The sequence below is a fragment of the Melopsittacus undulatus genome, chromosome 3, assembly GCF_012275295.1.
Source record: "Melopsittacus undulatus isolate bMelUnd1 chromosome 3, bMelUnd1.mat.Z, whole genome shotgun sequence".
Classification (NCBI taxonomy): domain Eukaryota; kingdom Metazoa; phylum Chordata; class Aves; order Psittaciformes; family Psittaculidae; genus Melopsittacus; species Melopsittacus undulatus.
In genome coordinates this window covers 116,302,166-116,321,965 of record NC_047529.1, presented here as the reverse complement: position 1 = coordinate 116,321,965, position 19,800 = coordinate 116,302,166, and the positions used below count along the sequence as shown (strand labels likewise).

Sequence of the window (19,800 nt, the reverse complement as noted above, 5' to 3'; positions counted from 1 at the left end):
CCAGCTCTCTCAGCCTGGCTCCAGAGCAGAGCTGCTCCATCCCTCGCAGCATCTCCATGGCAGCTCCACGTCCCTCTTGTGCTGTTGCCCCAGAGCTGGATCAGCACCGCAGGGGGGGTCTCCCATCGTTCACTATAAACCCTACAAGCCCCGGTTGCTCGGGTGAGGAACACTGCGCTGTCTAGAGCGAGGGAGCCGGGCAGGAACGGCCGGGCGTCCACAGAGCTGAGCGGCCATCACCGCACTTGGACTACACCTCCCAGCAGCCCCTGCGGCGGTGGGGCCGGGCGCTTGCGTAGCCGTGCCCGGGCGGCTCGGCTCGGCTCGGCTCGGGCTGAGCTCGGGCTGGTCCCGGTCCCCGCCGATGCCATGCTGAGACCCGAGATGTCCGCATCCTACCAGGAGGTACGAGGGGCCGGGGGAGGGCTGGCGGCCGGGGCAGCCCCTCTGGGCAGCGGTACCCTACCCGGGGCTTGTGGCTGTGGGCTCGGGCGGTGAGGCATGTGCCGTACCCCGCAGAAAGAGGCGGGTGCTTCGGTACCCGTCAGCGTGGTTAAAACGGCTCTCTAGGAGCATGAACTCGGTACAGCAGCCGGTGAGCTCCCTCGCAGGGGTTTCCATGGCCAGGAGGGTGTGAGAAGCGCTTTGGTACCGGAGCTGTGGCACACGGCACAGAAGCCGCGTTATCCTGCTGAGCCCGAGGCAGCCCGTGGTTTGCATATCAATGTACGGGCTCCTTCCTATCGCTCCTGCTGGGATACGGGCGGTTGGTGCCAAGTTCAGCAGCGGTGGAGACTTGCAGCAGAGTGCTTTTGTTTGCATCTTGCAGGCGAAACGAGAGCAGATGTTTGTCTTCGTCTGCATGTGAGCAGGGGTTTGGGGCTCTGGTTTCATATAGAATCATGGAATCACAGAATAGTTTGGGTTGGAAGGGACCTTAAAGCTCATCCACGTAAGAGCTTACATGTAGCGAAGCTATTTGAGAGGGTTAATGAAGTCCCGTTGATGCCTAAAGTGTGGCCTGGACTATGCATGTTGCACTTCTACCATGTGTGTCAGCCAGCTCCATATGTTAAGGATTGTCCCACATGCCATGCCGCAAGTCTAGATGCTGTGTAAGTGCAGTAGCTGTGTTTCCATCCCTTCTCCAGCATCTGGGGCAGTCTGTGATGCTCCTGTCCCTAGCAGGGATGCTCAAATGTCTGCAAGTGCCTTTTCTGATCTTCTCTTTGTTCAGTGCTTTTCTATGTGCAGGCATGAAAAGGAGCTGCCAGGTCACGGGCAGGCTCCTGCTGTTGTTTCTCAGCTGTAAGTGCTGAGCCCAGAGGAATGCTGAACAAAGGTCTGTTCTGTGCCCTTCCTGCTCTTGACATCCTATCCTATCTGCATCCTATTGCAAGCTTAACTACCCTGCAAGTTCGTGTTCCTTCTGCATTAGCACCATGCTTCACCTCTTTGCCAAAAATAGGATGTAGGAAGAGCTAGCCTTTGAAGATGAACACCACTGACATACACCAGCCTCACTGTTGTCCTTTGCCTTGATGTGTGGATTCTGTCAAGTGTGAAGAACCTGCCAGGCTGTGCTTCCTGTCGCTATGAGGTTGTAGCTGAGTGTGCCTGTGAGCTGTTGGGTTTGTAGGTCTGTGCTGCTGTGTGCCTTATGGCATCTGGTTGCTTAGAACATGGTAGCTGAGCCAGGAGCAGGGCTAAGGCTCCTAATGGGGTTTGTGCAACTTCTTGTTCAGAGTTTGCAGTGGCATTAAGTTGGTTTTAGAGGTCTTACCCATCAGCTGAACCTCCTCACTTTGCCTCAGGCAGTGTTGGCACTCCTCCTTCTGACTAGCTGTCTTCCTCTGGCTTTATGTGCAGAAAGCTCATGGAACCATGACTGCCTGTGAGCAGAGATAAGAAACCATGGTTGCATGTTGGTTAGGGCTGAGAAACAGCAGTGACTTTATAACTGATGTTATAAACCTTTTGGATCCGCTGTGTGTAAGGAATTTGCAGGAGTGTCATTTGAACTGGTTTGTTTGCTGATTCAGCTTAACCAGTACAGGAGGTTCAGGAATCATTCTTCTTGTGTCAGAATAGCTTATTTGGGGTCAGATAAACCAATAGAACTGTTTTGTGTGTGTCTGCCAAAAGGAGCAGGGTGTTCATTTTTCCTTATTTTATGAAGATAAGTGAGAAAAGTATCTTCTACTGGACCCTACTGAGCGTCCTGCAAGTGAGATGAGTTTAGCCTGTTAGTTATCTTTCTGCTCCATGCCTCACACCATGGGAAACAGTGTCTATGTGCAAAGCATTTAAAAACAACTGGGTAACTGCTTTCAATTTGCTTTGCATGGTGGAAATCAACACAGGAATCAACACAGGTGGTGGAGACTTTACATCAGACTGCAAAGACGTAAAAGGAGGGGACTCTTTCCTAATAAGTGTGAATGATGGTTTGTTAATGGTATAATGATGGTTTCAATACTGAATTGAAGTTGGGTGAAATAAAAGCACTTCCTTATGGACACACGTATGTTAGTGTTGAGTAAGTTGGGGTTGTAAGGTTTAATGGCACTCAGTATGGCTGTTGCTTTAACTATGCCCCCATTTGCCTTGAAGTAGAACAAAGCTAATCTTCCTTATCTAATGAGGTAGGTGATGCTGAGTGTTTAGCTTGGACAGTTACTGTGCAGCACGTGATGTGCAAGGTTTGCCTTGCTGTAACTTACTTGTCCATCCCTGCCACAAAAGAGGTTTGGAAAACATACAGGAGATGCTTCATATATATATATACATATATATATATAAGTCTAATGCTTCATGATCTCCCATGGTGCCTCTCTGATGTGACAAGCTGCTGCATTTGACAAAGGTGTCTTTGCAGTTTGGGCCCAGAGCTCTGAATAGCAAAGCAAGAAAACATCTGATTTTGGAAGGAGTGGAAGAATAGTTAGTTGCATAACCACTAATATGTAATAATAAGTATAGTGAGCTCAACTAAGTACCAGAAATGTAGAGATGGTTGGCTGTTGTCTTGTAATAACCCACTACCTATGTGGCTGAGGCTGCATTTGAGTTGCTTGTCCTATATACCTGTCAAAATGCAACTCACTCTTTTTGCATCTCTTTCCTAAGATGTGCTAATGCTCTGGGTGCTGGTATGTGCTGTGGTTTGTCTATGCCTAAAGCTACATTGTTGAGTGATGAAGTTCCTGCTTATTGGAGAGGACATTGTCCTAATTGGGGGTTTAAAGTGAGCCAGGGAAACAATTGCTTTGATCTTGAAAGAAATGCTGATGTTATTGATGAAGTAGCAGGGTTGAAGTAGGTTAAATTTAATGTGCTGGTTCTCTTTTTGCAGCAAGTCACTGGATTTTTAGCTGTAGGTCTACATAAATGTGGCTTTAGTTCGCAAGTGGAGCAGATGTTGGGTGCTCTTGGACTGGGGGCACGTTCTCATGTGTTTGGTTAGTTGGAGCCTCTTCTATTTGTACCATAGAAATTCCAGCAGTTGCAAGTTGAGAGCATGTTTGGAAATTGAACCACTGTTTTAACTACACAGCTGAGTGAAGATGTGGAGCGAGCATCTGAACACCCAACAGATGAGAGAGAAGGAGAGATGGAAGTGCATGAAGATGCCAGCTCTATTATTCTACCAGGTGAGATCTATTGACTCAGAAGTTACCCATTTTAAGTGCCTGATAAGCTGCTTCTTTGTATGGATTTGGTTGTGGTTTGTTGTATTTATCTTTTTTATTGCACTTCTGAAAGCAAACAAGCCACTAAAATACTTATTTGGGGGAATAGACACTAAATTACTTACTTGTGGAATAAACACTGATGGAAAGCCCAGGAGTCTTTCCAAGTATTGGGATGAGAACATTTCTCCATCATGAACTGTGCTCAGTCAAAGAAGATTGAGTATATCTGGTTCTGAGCTAGCTCAGTAGGTCATCTTCCTTTATGCTGTATCTTACCTAAGTTGCAGTGGATTGCAAGTAAAGTCTGTGCCAGGTTCACATGAGCAAGATGTGATATTGAACAGATGTGCTTTTGCACAGATTTTAGTTAGACTGTTCAGAGCTGCTTTGGAGGGTGCAGGCAGTGCTAAGAGGGCTGATTGCAGCTCAGGTGTTGGCATTAAGATAAGCCAAGCTGCAGTGAGTATTGTCTAAATGCTTTACAGCTGTTCAAGAGATACTTGTTTCCATAGTGCAGTTTTATGCATATTAGTGTCCTAATTTCTTTGGCTGTGATCTTTTGGGAATGCCTATAAGAGGTTATGTGTTCAATAGGATTTACTAAAAGGCTGGTGTTTGCTGTGGTAAAGAGCAAACACCAAACCATACTATTACAGTTGAAGGGCAGAATGTGGCGGGGCCTGACTCATTGAATTACACTACACAGAAGAGCCAGCATAAAATACGCCTACTTACCTCCTTTTATATGTTTTAATGGTTATGGTGAGAACATGGTGTGTAAATCAGGAGCATGTGAGCATTTTCCTTACAAGTATTGGCAAAAGAAACAGTGAATGCAAGGAGTATGGGGAAAGCAGTGTCTGTGTTCAAGTCAAACTAGTGTGAAGGTCTTGGAGGGCAAGGAGACTGAAACTTTCTGTAGTACACACAGGTTATGGCTCAAGGGTAACAAGTATGTAGTGACTTCTACTGTGATGGAGATGCTGTGCAGATAGCTGTGGGTATAGCACTGCAATCTGAAATCTCTGTTTATGCGTATGCTGCATGTGTACGAGTCACTTCAGACTGGGGAGGAGGAAAAAGGAGTTACTTTTCCTAGGAGGAAAGATTGACTATCAACAGACTTTCCCCCCCTAACCCTAACCCTATGAACTTTGCTTCTGAGTGTCCTTCTTGAACACAACTCTTGTTTCCTGCCTGCCGTGTCCTGAAGCACAGTGCCAAGTTCAGCTAATGAAAAAGAGGCACAATGTGTGGATGATTGTAGCTCATGCTTGAGAAGGAAGCATCTGTCTCAGCATCAAAACCAGCAATAGCTGTAGGGGTTTTTGTAAATCAAGCCATGTCTGAGGGTTACTTTCCTTGAGTGATTGATCTCTAAATGAACACATCATAAACTGAGCCCTGATGTCTGTGTTTTGAAGTCCTAATCCATATTCTGTTTGGTTCCAGATAGTGAACTGGGGACCACTGCCCCTTCTTTGCGTTTCAGCAAGACCTGCCTAAAGAATGTCTTTTCAGTAATTCTCCTGTTTATTTATCTGCTGCTCATGGCTGTAGCTGTGTTCCTTGTCTACCAAACCATCAGTGACTTCAGGGAGAAGCTCAAGCACCCAGTGATGTCTGTCTCTTACAAGGAAGTGTCCTTGTATGATGCACCTGGTAAGAGTGGTAACAAACCAAATGGGTTAAGTTGTTGTTCACATTTATCTTAGATGGCTTTAAATGTTTGGTGTTGATTCTCCAGAGTGGTTCTAATGCTTTGGCCCAGGTCTTTCACTTGCCTGGTTTTTAATCTCTGTTGTGTTGACTTTATACTGAAAGGTTAATATTGTATGGGAGATTTTGGGAGCTTTCATTGGATCATACAATGGCTTGGATTGGAAAGGACCTCAAGATCATCCAGTTCCAACCGCCTGCCATGGGCAGGGACATCTCACACTAGAGCAGGTTACCCAAGGCTCTGTCCAGTGTGGCCTTGAACACTGCCAGGGATAGAGCATTTACTGCTTCTTTGGGGTGGAGTGTTAGGCAACATTTCCTAGATAAAAAGTGTTTTCAGACTCTAGAATTAGTATTCTTTTAGAGAAAGGAGGTAATTCCTTATGGGAATAGTGCCAGACCTGTACTGTGCAAACAGGACAGCACATAGGATGTGTATCATGACCTTGGTGCCGCACTGGACAGCGAGATGCTGTTGATAGTAAAGAAGGTGAATTTCTCAAACCAACAATAACCACAGTGCCACTTTCTGCTTGTGTTACGCATTGTTTACAACTTGGTGTTACATCAGTAGGCAATGCAAGTGGGATGTGACTGCAGGGAACAATGTTGGCATCAAAATGCAGTGTGGCATCAGAAAACGAGGAGGGATTACGCCACAGAAGCATTTGGGAATAGTGCATTCTATTGTTGTTATCTTTGCAAATGATCCAGTAACCGTTCATAAATAGAGCTGTGGTAGCAAGTGCAGCTCAAACAGTCGTAGGGCAGTTTCCAGTTTAAAAATGACACTTTTGTTTGAAGTGATAACACAGTTTACAAGTGTAATTGTGGCTGAAAGGTGCTTTGAGTTGTTGCTGTATTCCTGTAGTTGTTTTTCTGTATGGTCAGTTAGGCTCAGCTCTGTAAATAGATCCTAGCGGATCTGACTGTAAGAGCAGGCTTCCCCCCACCTCCCCTTTTGTTTCCCCTCATGTGAGGTTTTCATACAGCAACAGGAAGCAAATGTCACTTAAAGCAATAGAGCAACATGCATTTAAGTCCAAAAAGTATTGTCGGGGGTCCCTGCCAGACAGGCCACCTCAGTTGGGTGGGTTACTCATATCTAATACCAGATCACAGGGTTTTTTTGGTAGTTGGTCTAGATTATCTTCAGGCAAGCTTGTTACCAATAATAAATGTGGTGTAAAAGGAGTTTTGGTTTTGGGCCTTGTGTTTTGCTAGCCTTCTACAGCTGAGGTGGCTGAGGTTCTTAAAGCATGCAGACTTTGGTCTGAAGTGGTAGGTTTATGGTGTATATGCATGTGTTTCTTTCTCTCCCCAAACAGGTATTGCCTTTTATCCAGGCAAGGCTCGGCTGCTGAGCTGCAAGCATCATTACTATGATCACATTCCACCTCTGATCAATCCAGGTCAACCAGGAGACATTGAATGCACCACTCAGAGAATCAACTACACAGATCCTTTTACTAATCAATCTATGGTAATAATAATAATAATACAATACAACAAAGCTTATTCGGGGGGGAGGGAGGTATTCTGCTCCTAAGGATATTTGGAAGTAAAAATGCTTACTGGGTGCTGCAAAGAATCCTTGCTTCTATGTCTTTTCTTCAAGCCATCTGCCCTTTTGTTCTCAGAAATGTAAAAGACCCCAGTCAGTGTGTGTGTGTGTGTTATGGAACATCAGCTGTCAGTGGGGGTGTGCAGCATGAAAGCCTGAATGGGACAAAATAAGTCATTTTTCACAATGAAACTCTTGCTTCATTCCTCTCCTAAATGAACAGCCAAGCATGCTCCTTGATAGAGTAAATCTGGCTTTGATTGAAAGCAGGAGCACTTGTTCTCTTAAAGCAGGAGAGCTTATCTCTTTTTGTATGTTTGCTGGGAATTAGGCACTATTTTTGTCACACTTGGAAGAATTGTAACTGGGCACCAAGCGTTTCATTACACTGAAATGTAATGAAATGTACACTGAAATGTAATCTCTACCAGAGGCAGAGATCTCTGAACCATGTAGAGTCCTATTCACACTGTTTTGAGTCCTTTTGCAAGCAGCAGCTTGCTGTTTGATATGATGCCTGCACTACATTAAGTTGTATTCTGCCTACCAGCATTTGTTGTTGTGGTTTTTTTCCCTTTGGCAATGAGGATTCCTTTGCTACTCTCACCACCTCTCTGTTTGCTTACAGAAGCATGCTTTGGTTGTTCAAGGCCCTCGTGATGTGAAGAAAAAGGAACTGGTGTTTTTGCAGTTTCACTTAAATGGAACAGACCAGGATTTTAGTGCCATTGACTATCTTCTGTTTTCTTCTTTCGAAGAGTTCATCAACAGGTATGTAAAGGGCTGAGCCTGTTAACTGCATTGAACTAGCTGCAACAAAACTAGTAAAAGCAGAACCTTTTTAGCTCAAATCAGGCAGAGATCAGATCCCTAGATGGATTTGTTGTGATTTCTCTGGAAGCTTGGTTGTATTGTTTTGCATTACAAGCTTAATGTAAGATTCTATAGAATGCAATGATTGCTTAGGTGGGGTTTTCAGATTTGCTTTTTATTGGTTTGGCATTGGTGCCATTGGAGTGACTGAGCCATCTTCTCGTTTTAGTAGGAGTGGAATCATAGAATCATACAATAGTTTGGGTTGGAAAGCACCTAAGATCACCCAGTTCCAACCCTCTGCCATGGGCAGGGGCACCACACACTGAACGATGTCACCCAAAGCTCTCCAAGTCTCATATAATGCTAATGTTCCAGGTATTTTAGGCATTGATGGTTTAGGGTGAAAAAACCCCTGTTAAAAGTAGTGATGTAAAAGGTGCGATCTGCTCTTGTGTTGTTTTTCTCAGGTTTTGTGGCCTGTGCTGCAGTTAGTGGTATGTACAGCTAGGTGCACAGCTCTTTCTGTACTGCAAGACACAAGCACTGAGACACAACCCCATGAAACACAGCACAGAAGGCACAGTTGTGTTGCATCTGGTTCCTGGCTCTTTGCAGAATGAGTCAACTTGCCAAGACACAGCTTGGTTTGTGCATACAACCAAGTCTTGGAAGCCCCGTTTCTGTGCTCATTGTATCAGTTTGCACATAAGCCATTCTAAAGAGCTGCTTCTTCCCAAGTTAAAACATGTATGTCCTATTTAAACTGGCAGTATTTCAGCAGGCAAGCTGCAAGTCTGCATGCTGCTGTCCCAAATGCTTGTGCCACGTGTTGTGCACAGGCAGGATGGCCGTGCAAAACAGCAGTAAGCAGTCCAGCAAAGTCCTAGCTTCAAGACTGTGTTTATGCCAGTGTAGGTGCATTGGTAAGAGCTATCTGTAAGCTGCCTGTGGGAGAACCTTGATGACAACCTTCTGCCTCCGGATTTGCCAGTTCAAACCAGTTAGATGGCAGAAGTGATCCCCAAGGAGGTGGGGATGTGTTGCTTTGTTCCTAGAGAAGCTGCCTTGTCGTGGTGTTAGAAGGCACCACAACTGAATCTGGGAGAGTGAAGGCTGAGTCTGGCTTATGTTGGAGCAAGGTGGAAAGGTAGGAAATGGTGGTGCCTGTTTGAGGATACATCCTTTGTGCCTGTTTGCAGCAGGCAGTAGGGATGTGAGTTGAAACTAGTTTGGAACTGACCCAAGTAATGGTAAACTGGGCAAAGGTACGTAGGCCTTTAAATGTAGTGGTAAATGATCTGCATGTCTAGGTGAAATGCAGGAGAACCAGTTGTACACAGGAGGCCAGCAGTGTCTCTTTTATAGCATCCTTCAAAGCTTGGTGCAGATTGTATGGCTTGTCTTGCTCAGTATTGGGTAGTGCTGTGTGGCATCCCAGGGCAGGAGCTGGACAGGCGCAGGGCGGGTTGAAAGTTTGCCTTTACTCCTGACTCTGAAGTGAAACCACAGGCATATGTGGAATGTACTCATCCTGTCCAGCTTCCAGCAGAAGAGAAAATAGCAATGATTTCTGGTTCATCAGCGGATGCTAAATTTAGTTGAAGGGAAGTCTGGGCTTAGATGCATGTAGGAACTGTTGTGTGTCCTTCCATACTGCCTTGAAAGCTTCAGATACTGGCCACTGTTGACTACCTTTCCCAGAGCAGGCATCTCACTGTTTATGTGAGCATATTCTTAGCACTGTGTCCAGCAATTCATGTAAAGTGCTATTAAAGATGCTGAGATACAAGCTAAAACTCCTGTGCTATCATCATGACAGCTTTTTGCCAGGGCTGCAAAGGGCTTAGGTTGGGCTGGACAGGCAGACTGCTGTGAAATACACGTATACGGATCCCATCATCCTAAATCACAATACAAACCCCCTTGAAAGTGCTGAGAAGAGCCTTGCTGTACCTACACCACAGTGTGTGTAGATAGTGTTACATGCAGCTTGCTTTGCTTTAAATAGCAATAATCCCATCAGTGAAGGCTGCTGCAAACATCAGTCATAAGCAGTAATAAAAACTGCATCTCGAGATTTGTATCTTTGTTTTCTGAAGCACAGCAAGTGGTGAGTGGTCAAGTAAGGTCCAGTTGTTTCTGTCAAGGGTTTTATTGTCTTCTGTTCGAATTGGATGGACAGACTACAGTGAATCTGGCACTGCTTGCTAGTTTTGTTCTGGCCTTCACAGAACACCACTGAACTGTGTGCTATTGTTGGCCTGTGAGTTGGAGGGATATAGCCAGTGGCTTCTTTCTTCTCCTTTCTGTTTTTAAGCCAGCAGCAGCTCCTGTCTCTACCATATTAATTGGAGGGAAGGAAATAATGAAACCCTTAGAAGTGTAGCTAAAAATACAAGTTCCTTTCCTGAACTGTCATTAGTATAATACATGGGTTTAAGAGGAAAATCTCAGAGCCCATTACTGACAAAACTATTGTTAGCACAGCATGTAAAATAACTTATGGTCATGTAAAATGGTGAATAGCAGTCTGAGCAGATCAGAGATTATTGAAGGGTTGAAACAAAGCTCCGTGTTCATGTCTGTGGTCTGGATTGCTGTGTGCAGAGAAGTAAGTTACAATATAGAAGGATCAAAACTTTTGGTCCTGTACGCTCAGATCCCATTAGGTCCTGTACATTAGACCCCATGGCTGGCTGAGGGCTTCTAAGTCTAGGGAAAAGCAAAGGCAATAAACACCAACTGGGTTTGACCCATCTGTGGGGTTAGCTCTCGCTGGTGCATTGGAATCTGCTGCTGGGATGTCTTAGCTGCCTCTGGCTCCCATGGGTTGGTCCATAGAGATTGGTGTTAGAAGGATGCACTGCAGCACTACAGCCCAGTCCAGAACTGGGATTGTAACTTCCACCTTTGGGACAGATCCCATCTGTCATGGTCTGATGTTATCAGTCTGCATTGGGCAGTGGTTACCAGGGAGCATTGGCTGAGTGAGGCAGTGGCCTCGTGCACATCCCTTTCCCTGCTGTGATGTAGGAATTCTGGCATGGTTTTGAGGTGGAGTTAATATGCTGGGGAAGCCTGGTGCAGGGTATTCCATTCACGTAAAGGACCGTGTAAGAGAGAACTTACTGAACACAACCAACAAATGTGCAGCCTTTGCAGGTTGTCTTTGGGGTAAAGGAGTAAAAAGAAGCTGCCTGGAGAAGTGATCTTCAGCTTAAAGTGCCTATATCGTGTTCACTTAGTGTGTCTGGGGTTTAAGCTGTGTTGTTTGCCCTCTGCTATCACTTATGCAAAGCTTTTGCCTCTCTTTTGACTCTGTGACAGTGGTCTGGGTTATGGGCACTTGGAAAGAGATCCCATCTGAGATCATTCCTCCACAGCTTCTCCTAAGGTATTATTAATCTTTCTTTTTCAAGCCTACAATTACAGTTGAAGGCCAAGTATCCTGCTGCTGTCTGCCTACCATTGAAGTTGTGGCTGTAACGTTCAGCTCTGCGTCATAACTTCCTGCCTCAATTTTCCATGTTGGTTTGGAAAGCTTTTCCAGGATGCTGTATGTAGTCAAGCATTAGGCGTATGACTGGCTGGCAGGGTGCTAAGTCTGTATGTTCCCCTAAGTGGCAAAGCTGTGCTCTTCCTCCTGTCCCATCAGCTGCTGCTGTACCCACATAGCTAAGGGGGAAGAAATCAGTGTCACGTTAGGGCTCTGTGTCATTGGTTTGCATGGTGAGAAGCAGTGGGCTTTGTGCTTAAGCTTTGCCCATGTCTTTCTTGTGGTACCCTGCCATCCTATTGGGATCACTAAACAAGCACCTAATGTTACAAATCCATAAAGACAGTGCTGACTTGGACAGTCGCTCTTGGGATATAATCTGCCTTGATGGGCAAAGTGTTCTTCTTTCCAGGAACTCTTCTCCTTTCTGCTTGTATGCAGAGTTTTTACTTCTCCTGCCTTTTTTTCCTTAGTTTCCGGAATCAGGGTTCCTTTTGTTCCTGCAAACCAAGCTGCCTTCTCTGCAAGGCAGCAATAGAGCACACTGATAGAATACATACTGATGTGTGCTCTGTACTATGCTGCCTGCTCAGCCTGAATAGATGAGCACGCACACATTCATAGGAAGGCAAAACCTGGCAAAGCCATTGCTCTGCAGCCAGGCCAGGGCTGCAGCACCTCCCATACGGAGACAGCTGAGAACACTGGGGCTGTTCAGCATCAACTATAAGGATTTATCTTGTGCCAGTATGTTCTCTAGCTGTACTCTGTTTTTTCTATGCATCATGCACCTCAGTAATTTTCCATTGCTACTGTTACAAAGCCATCAAACGTAACCTTGCTTAAAACTAATTCTAAAGGTTTATATGTTCCATTTTGTGTCCCCCTTGTTTCAGTGGCAGGGTTTGGAACTGGATGATCTTAAGGTTCTTTCCAACCCCAACCTGGCTGCGATTCTGTGACCTTCTGTCACAGAAGCAAATTATACTCTTCACCTAGGAAGATGGATTTACTCTGAGTCAAAGCCCTTTCCCATGTCCTGAGGACACTGATATATCTCTGCAGCCTGAAATCCATCTTTAGTAAAGCTCAGCTCTGTGCTCTAATGGTTTATGACTCATTGCAGTGGTTTCCCCCTTCATTTCAAATGAAACCTTCTTGGAAAAGCAGCTGCAGGGCCAGGCTTACTTCATAGAGATGACGTGAAAGTGGCTGAAATCCCAGTCCTGAGGAGCTCCAAGTAAACAGCACGGTTCATTCACTGTGTCCTGTGCAGTCTGTAGGGAAGGATGGAGACCAGATATGCCTTGGAGCTACCTCCTTGCCACTTGCAGCATGAGGGAAGCCTTAAAATGGCTTATGCTCACTGTATTTAACAGGGGGTACTGGGAAAACAGCCATGGCATTGAGAAAATAACACCAAAATAATGGGAATACACCAAATACAAATGTCAAAGCATTTTAAGTATGTCTGCATTGCCACCCATTCATTTGCATCCCAGAAATGGGAGGAAGCAGCCTGCCCTGCCTGTAGACTCTTCCTTCCATCTATTGCATTGGGGTGAGTTGTTCCTGGGTTCTTGGCTCTGCTCTTTGTCCCATAGATGAGCAGAATGAACCCCTTATAAGGCAGAACAACCCCTGGGAGCAGGCAGAACTCCAGGGTGATGGTAGGGCGCCAGGTAACTCATATTCTTCTGCAGTTAAGAACCCAAGTGCAGGTGCTGTCACTGATCACAGCATCGCTGCTCACAGTGGCTTAAATATGCTGACTTTTAGCAGTTGGGTTTGAACATGTTTTGAGGTCTGACATTCTCTTGCCTACAGCAGGACCTCCCAGGCTTGGTCAATGAAGTAATGGTCTTTTTCCTTTAGTCCAGAAAGAGCAGAATTCATGAAGGACTGTGAAAGTTCATATTCCAGCTGGAAGTTTTCCGGAGGCTTTCGAACTTGGGTCAAGATGTCCTTGGTGAAAACAAAAGAAGAAGATGGCAGTGAGACTGTTGAATTCAAGCAAGAGGTAAAAAGCCCAACCTAACCGACCACTCAGAGTGTTTTGGGCCATCTTAGCTTGCTATGAACTAGTGACTGCAATGATTTCAATGCTGACTATCCAACTGAACCAGTTCTTGGGGCAAACAGCAATATGAGTTGGAAGAAGGGTGGGTTGGCTGGTGAAGTGACACATCAGGAGCTTGGGTTTTGTTTCTTTACATCCATTGCTCTGGGCACCACAGAGCAGGCTTGGCTGTACAGTTATTTGCATCCTTAACATGGAGAGGTTCAGTAGAAGCCTCAATGTCTTGGTGTGTTTAGCTCTTGGTGTGGCTTTGTGACGCACCCCAGGAAAGCATCTCCCAATGGGGAGGCCAGAAAATCCAGGCCTTGAATGTGGTGTTATAAGTGATGCCTGTAGTCTGATGTAAGGGCTTGAAGGGGCCAATGCAGAAGGACTGATACGGCTTCCTTTAGATCAAGGTGGGGAACAACTGCTAAAGGAATTGCCTTAAATAACAGCTAATAGTGGAAAGAGGAATTGGTTATCACAAGGGTAGATGTTAGGATGAAGAGGTAAATATGAGTCTTGTATCTTTGGTAGCATTCTTGTATCTGCTTGGTTTTGGGTTTAGGGTTTTTAAGTGTTGAGCATCATTAGAAACATGGTGTAACTTGAACTGCTTGCATCATTTAGAACTAGAAAATACGCAGGTGGGAGATGCAAGCTTAGCTGGAGGTGAAATGAGTGTGATTTTCATTCCTGTTACACTAATGGACAGGAAAAGTCAGTGTTGGTTGGAGGGGAAGCATCCTCAGTGGTGAGAAATGAGAATCTGAGGAGCAGTCCTTTCTGGAGAGTGTATCTGTCAGAGACTGCACTTTATGTTAGTCCATGGTGGGCTTGGAAGGAGTACTTTGTGAAGATCAAACATGAAGCAGAAGCAATCTTCGCTTCTCACTGGTAGGGCATTATGTGGCCAAGCCTTAAGGGGAGAGCAGTGCCCAATTGAACGTCTCAGAGTGGAAACAAACTGAGTCAAACTCAGAAAACGCTGAGCTTTTCGGGACCATGAACACCCATTTAGTCCAGCAGTTACAGGCTCTGACCAGTAGGTGAATGCTGTGTTGGCTTTCAGTGGGGTTTTGGGTTGGTTTGTAGGTTGGTTGCTTTGGTTTTTAATAAAACCTAAGAAATAGGAATCAGTACAAATGTGAATTTGGGGTTCAGATGCCCATTAATGATACAGTAGAAGCTGAAACAGCTCAGATGTAAATTGCACTTGCTTTGTTTGACAGTCTGCTCAAATTGCATAAGGAAGTCCATTAGCCTCTCACATCTAAAGCTGGGAGATGCCATACCGGGAAGATGGGTACAAATACTAGGTCAGTTGGTCAGTCTGCTAGTTGGTCTTTCCTTCCTTTTCCATTGCCTTCATTTAGCTTTGTGTACTCCTTGTTTCCTGGTGTGCAGTTTTCTTGGCTGAGTGTAGCTGGGGTGCTGGTCTGCTGTAGGAAATAGATGAGCTGTAGAAATACAGGGTAGAGCTGCAGCAAAGGGGTTGGACCAGAAAACACAAGGTGGTAAAGCCCCAGTGTGCTCTGAGAGTTACAATGTTAAGTTACAGTGCTGAGAAATAGGAAGAGCTGGAAGAAACATCCCTTCCCATAGTCTGGAAGCCTGCTGTTCCAGGGAGAGGAATTGCCCTGAGCAATCTGCTCTTTTCACCTTCTTCCAAGCCTTTTCTGTTGTACAGCAGACTCATCGCACCACTGCAGCAGGTAACCTGCACCTTTGTTTCCTCTTTCTCCCTCTCCCCAGACCAGCGTGGTGAACTACATTGACCAGAGAACTAAACCAAGAAGTGACCAGCTGTTCTTTGTGGTATTCGAATGGAAAGATCCTTTCATACAGACGGTGCAAGACGTGAGTAACACTCCTAAGTCCCTTCTTGAACCCCTGTCTGAGTGTCCACACTCATGGTTTATGCATGCACAGGCCTCTGGTACCTTATTCAGAGGAAGAGTGAGAGGTTACTGCTGAAATGTCAGTTGAGGCTCTTCCTTATATGCAGTAATGCGTGTTCTGCAGAAGTCAGGACCATCTGATGCTTTTCCTTGGCTTGGGGACTCTCAGCGTTCTGTTTGCAGCTGGAGGTACACATAGCCAAGAAAAAAGCATGTCTCTCTCTTACAGCAAAAGGTAGCTTCAGGTCAAGCCTGAACATTCTTGCTTAAAAAGTGTGCTTGGATTAACTGATGTAATGACTTTTATCAATTGGCAAGCAAGAAACCTCATCTTGCATCAGAACAATAGCAATAGCCTGGTCTAGTTTTTATTTGTTACTAGAATTTGGTACTGCATTCAAATGCAGAAGTGCATTCCACAATTGAGCTCAGTGTGTACCATGGGCAGGCCTTGGAGTGCTTAAAAGATATGCAGGGGGGCACTGCAGGTGTGTGTGCCTTAAGCACGTGAGCTACCTCTTGTCCTGGTGTTCAGGGAGGAGGTCAGATACATTTGCCCTCCCCATAAAAACAGAGAATGGCAAAGTGTGCAGAGGAAACCTGCTCAATACATTGTGTTTTCAATGGCCCCTTCTGACAACCAGAGTCCCTCACAGGATCACCTGGGTTGGAAAAGCCCTTTGAGCTCATCAAGTCCAACCATTCCCCAGCGCTGCCAAGGCCACCACTAACCCACGGCACTGAGGCCTCGTCCACAAACATTACTACTCTTGAGCCAGTTCCTCTAATTGCTCAATTTCTAATTGGGTAATTAGAAACATCAGATACTTGTGGGTCTGCAGAAGGAGACACTGCTGTCAAAGGCTGCTTTCGTGTTCCACTGCTTTGTGCTTTGTCTTCTGGAAGAGCTTCTTTAATGTGATTTTCTTCACAAAAAGCAAGCAATTAATTTGAATCTATTACCTTAAAACTGCCAATTTTACTCTCTCTAAAGTTTTAAATTCAGGATCCTTAAATAGCCTAAAAGGAACCTTGCAGCTGGTGCAGAGCATCTTCTTCCTGATGGAAGGAACTGGAAAACCATGGCATGACGTGCGTGGCATAAGGGAACATGCTGCAGAAGACAGCAGTAGGTGTTTGATAGATGCTGAGTCAGATGAAGGGAATAACATTTTCCATCTCTTCCAGATTGTCACAGCAAACCCCTGGAACATGATTGCTCTTCTCTGTGGCATCTTCCTGGCTCTGTTCAAGGCCGCGGACTTTGCAAAGTTAAGTGTCAAGTGGATGATCAAAATCCGAAAGAGACATCTGAAGAGGAGTCATCAAGTGAGGAACCACATAAACTGAGCCTCTGCAGGCTGCCCTTGGACTGCTCACAGCAGAAGGGATAGAGAATAACTGGAATAAGCTTCAGTCAGCAATGACAGGCACTGAACAGGTATGTTTGTTTGCTTCAGACAAGCCACAGCTGGAGGAGCAGCCTTGGACTTCAGAAAGGAGCTTCACTCTAGGACAGGTCTAACCAACTCACACTTTCCTAGTCCCACTTTCACAAGTGTACCTCAGGCCATGGGGGACCAGTGTTTGAATGCTGCTCAGCATGGGTGAGCATTCAAGTGCTGCAGGAGCTGGGTTCTGCAGGTGCTCCCCTCAGTTACTGCTGGGACCAGGTGTTAGTGGAAGGTAAAGCACTCAACAGGAGTCTGGCCTCCCCTCCCCAAAGTGTGCCTTGTAACAAAATACACTGGAATTCTGTGACATGATGGCTTTGATTTGAGTGACTTTAATATTAAACCGTACTTCTAAGAAGTATGCATTCTTTGTGTGCATTCTTTGGCAGCACCTGCTCTCGCACTCACCTCCACTGCTGGATCAGGCAAGAGCAATCCTGCAGGAGGATGAGATGAGGAACAAAAACCTGTTCCTCATGGGTCCAGCTTGAAGGAGGCTCGAGCAGCTCCGTACTTGGGCATCTGGGCAGAGGTGGATTTGCTCTTCCCTCTTACCCGCAGTCTTTGTTGAGGAAGTAAAGAAGTCTCTCAGGAGCCTGGCACTTGGCTGTGCTCCTGCACTACCCAGGCAGTGTGTGCTCAGCAACCATGCTGGCAGGGGGGCTGCTGCTTCCTTACAAGTCCTTCATTAGCCTGGATGCCCAGCTCCAATGTGTGGAGGCTGCAGGGCAGCAGTGCCCCATGGTGTGTTTGCTCCAAAGGCTTTGGTGCAAGGAAGGGAGCACACCAGGTCATAGTCTGCTGCTTCCATCCTCTATTAACAGAGGATTAATATAGCAGTAAGCATACCAAAAGTACCCCCCTTTTTCCTTTTGGCCTTCTAAGGAAGGCATTTGGGAGCAAATGTTTAAACAGGGCAAGTTCAGGTTAGATCTAAGGCAGAAGCTGTTCCCTGTGAGCATGGTGGGACACTGGCACAGGGTGCCCTGAGAACCTGTGGCTGCCCCATCTCTGGCAGTGCTCAAGGCCAGGTTGAATGGGCCAAGATGAAAAGGGTCCCAGCCCATGGCAGGGGGCTGGAGCTGGATGAGTCTTAAAGCCCCTTCCCACCCCAAAGAAGTCTGGGATTCTATTATTCCATAAAATCTACTTTCAGGTGATTTGCAGAGCAAATCATGGCAGTGCACTGACCAAACAGGAGCAACAACTCACTGTAGTAGAACAAAGCCACCTTACTCACCAAAGCTGAAACCCAGCAGCCTTCACCTCCCTCCAACACACGTGCCACAGATCCTTCAGAGACTTGGGTTGTTAAAAGGTGCTTCTTAAAAGCCCTTCTAATGCTCCTGGTCTTTATGAACACAAAGATATGATGTACAGCACTAAATACAAACATAAAGACTTTATTGAATGCTGCTCAATTCCCCAAAGGTCTTTCATTACAAAAGTTTTCCACACAACTGCAATTGAAGAGATTGGAATGGTACTCTGATAAAAGATGTGAAAAATACTTGATCAAGTAAACAGACAAGACTTCTATTGTCAGCTTTCCACTGGTAAGAAACAGACTGCATTTTCTGGAAAGAAAACAAGGAACTGTTTATTGACATCCTTCCCTCCTTACTAAAGAAAGAATTAATAATCCCAATTTTGGTCTCGTTCTTCAGTCTATGAGATGCTAAACCTAGTGCAGAGCCAGCCCAGAGCACCACTCCACAGGGCATCCTCGGGCTGATGAAGAGCATCATTGATGGGCTCTAGGGGAAGCTCCATCCTCAGCTGGAGCAAGAGGAAATCTCTAAGTAGCCCAGGGACAGGAGGCAGCAGAAATGGGGTGGAGGCACTCACCAACAGGAAGCACATGGAGCACTGAACCTGTTGTAGCTGACCTTCCCTCCTTACCTTGCCTCATTCTAACATGAGCATTAGCTAAATCTGGATCCAAATCCAGTCGGGACTTCAAGGACAGCGCTGTATCCCAACTCCTGCTGCTTCTGCCAGGGGCACATACCGAATATCTCGAGTTACTGGTAACATACCTTGGTTTTATTTGAGAAAATACAGCACAAGAAGCCTTTTCTATTGTCTTAACCAAAGTATGCAGCGATGTGAAAAGCACGTAGAAAACAAGGAAAGATGTGTACAGAGCAAACTCTACCACCTATGTGCAACACAATCAGAAATTCAAGTCATAATTCTCAGCACTCCCGGAAGAATTTCACTCATTAAAGGATGCTAACTCAGGCATAGGAAACGGAGGTGACAGGATACCGATAATCAGACAGGTTTACAATATGCTGTGGTATGACATCACTTAACTGCTGTATTGAAACTCAGATCTTTACGTTTGCCAGAGGGAAATAAAAGTGGCTGCTGCTGTTATACTGATGAGGTTTCTCTTGCAAATCCTTACGTATCTCAAAAGGGTACAAAAAGTGTGTGTCTGCCGAGCAGGGGCGCCCCGCTCTGTTACTTGGCACTTGTGCTGTGTGCGTTGAGCACGGTGTGGGAGCTGTTCTGCTTCTCTGCCATTACCTTCTTCAGCTTTAACTCCTCCAGCTTTCTCCACAGCTCTTCACGTTCCAACTCTTTCTTTTTCTCTCTGCAAAGAGCAAGGGAGCAGTTTCACATGTCTGAAGTGCCATGTAGAGACACAGTTACTTAAACCCCATGAGTCACATCTCATAGAATGGGTTTGGTTGGAAAGGACCTTATCATCCAGTTCCAACCCTCACACAAGACCATGTCTCCCAAGGCCCATCCAACCTGGCCTTGAGCACTGCCAGGGATGGGGCAGCCACAGCTTCTCTGGGCACCCTGTGCCAGCGCCTCAGCACCCGCACAGTAAAGAACTCCTTCATTATATCCAACCTAAATCTCCCATTTCACTTTGAACCCATCACCCCTTGTCCTGTCGCTCCAGTCCCTGACGAAGAGTCCCTCTCCAGCATCCCTGTAGGCCCATAATTCCTCCTGGTTTTCTCTAAAGCTATTTTTAGTGGCAATTAGTTTCCTCTGTTAAAAAGTGAGTGCATGAACTGATAACCATTAGTGGCAAAACTCTTAACTTTGCTCCAGCAAACCCACAGA

The 19,800-nt window shown here is 45.8% G+C and overlaps 2 protein-coding genes across 6 annotated transcripts in view; one reads left to right on the top strand and one right to left on the bottom strand.

Moving 5' to 3' along the window:
• Positions 1-292: 292 nt before the first annotated feature.
• PACC1 (proton activated chloride channel 1) lies at positions 293-17,071 on the top strand. Of its 5 annotated transcripts, XM_031044472.2 has the most exons (9): positions 321-405; positions 1,016-1,115; positions 3,557-3,653; positions 5,148-5,357; positions 6,746-6,900; positions 7,610-7,752; positions 13,169-13,313; positions 15,111-15,215; positions 16,445-17,071. In XM_031044472.2, exons 2-9 carry the CDS (start codon positions 1,089-1,091, stop codon positions 16,604-16,606), a joined length of 1,044 nt encoding a protein of 347 aa, XP_030900332.1. In that variant the 5' UTR covers positions 321-405; positions 1,016-1,088; the 3' UTR covers positions 16,607-17,071. The 5 variants fall into 5 exon arrangements, with proteins under 5 accessions (XP_030900335.1, XP_005143927.1, XP_030900333.1 ...); XM_031044475.2 differs by lacking the exon at positions 1,016-1,115 and having other exon boundaries at positions 293-405; positions 5,256-5,357; XM_005143870.4 differs by lacking the exon at positions 1,016-1,115 and having other exon boundaries at positions 293-405.
• A 1,022-nt stretch (positions 17,072-18,093) lies between these two features.
• The window catches only part of PPP2R5A (protein phosphatase 2 regulatory subunit B'alpha), a 44,238-nt gene continuing 42,531 nt past the window's right edge, over positions 18,094-19,800 (bottom strand). Inside the window, exon 13 of the mRNA XM_005143869.4 lies at positions 18,094-19,312. Coding sequence (XP_005143926.1) covers positions 19,180-19,312 — 133 coding nt within the window. The 3' untranslated portion in view covers positions 18,094-19,179. The remainder of the gene's footprint in view (positions 19,313-19,800) is intronic.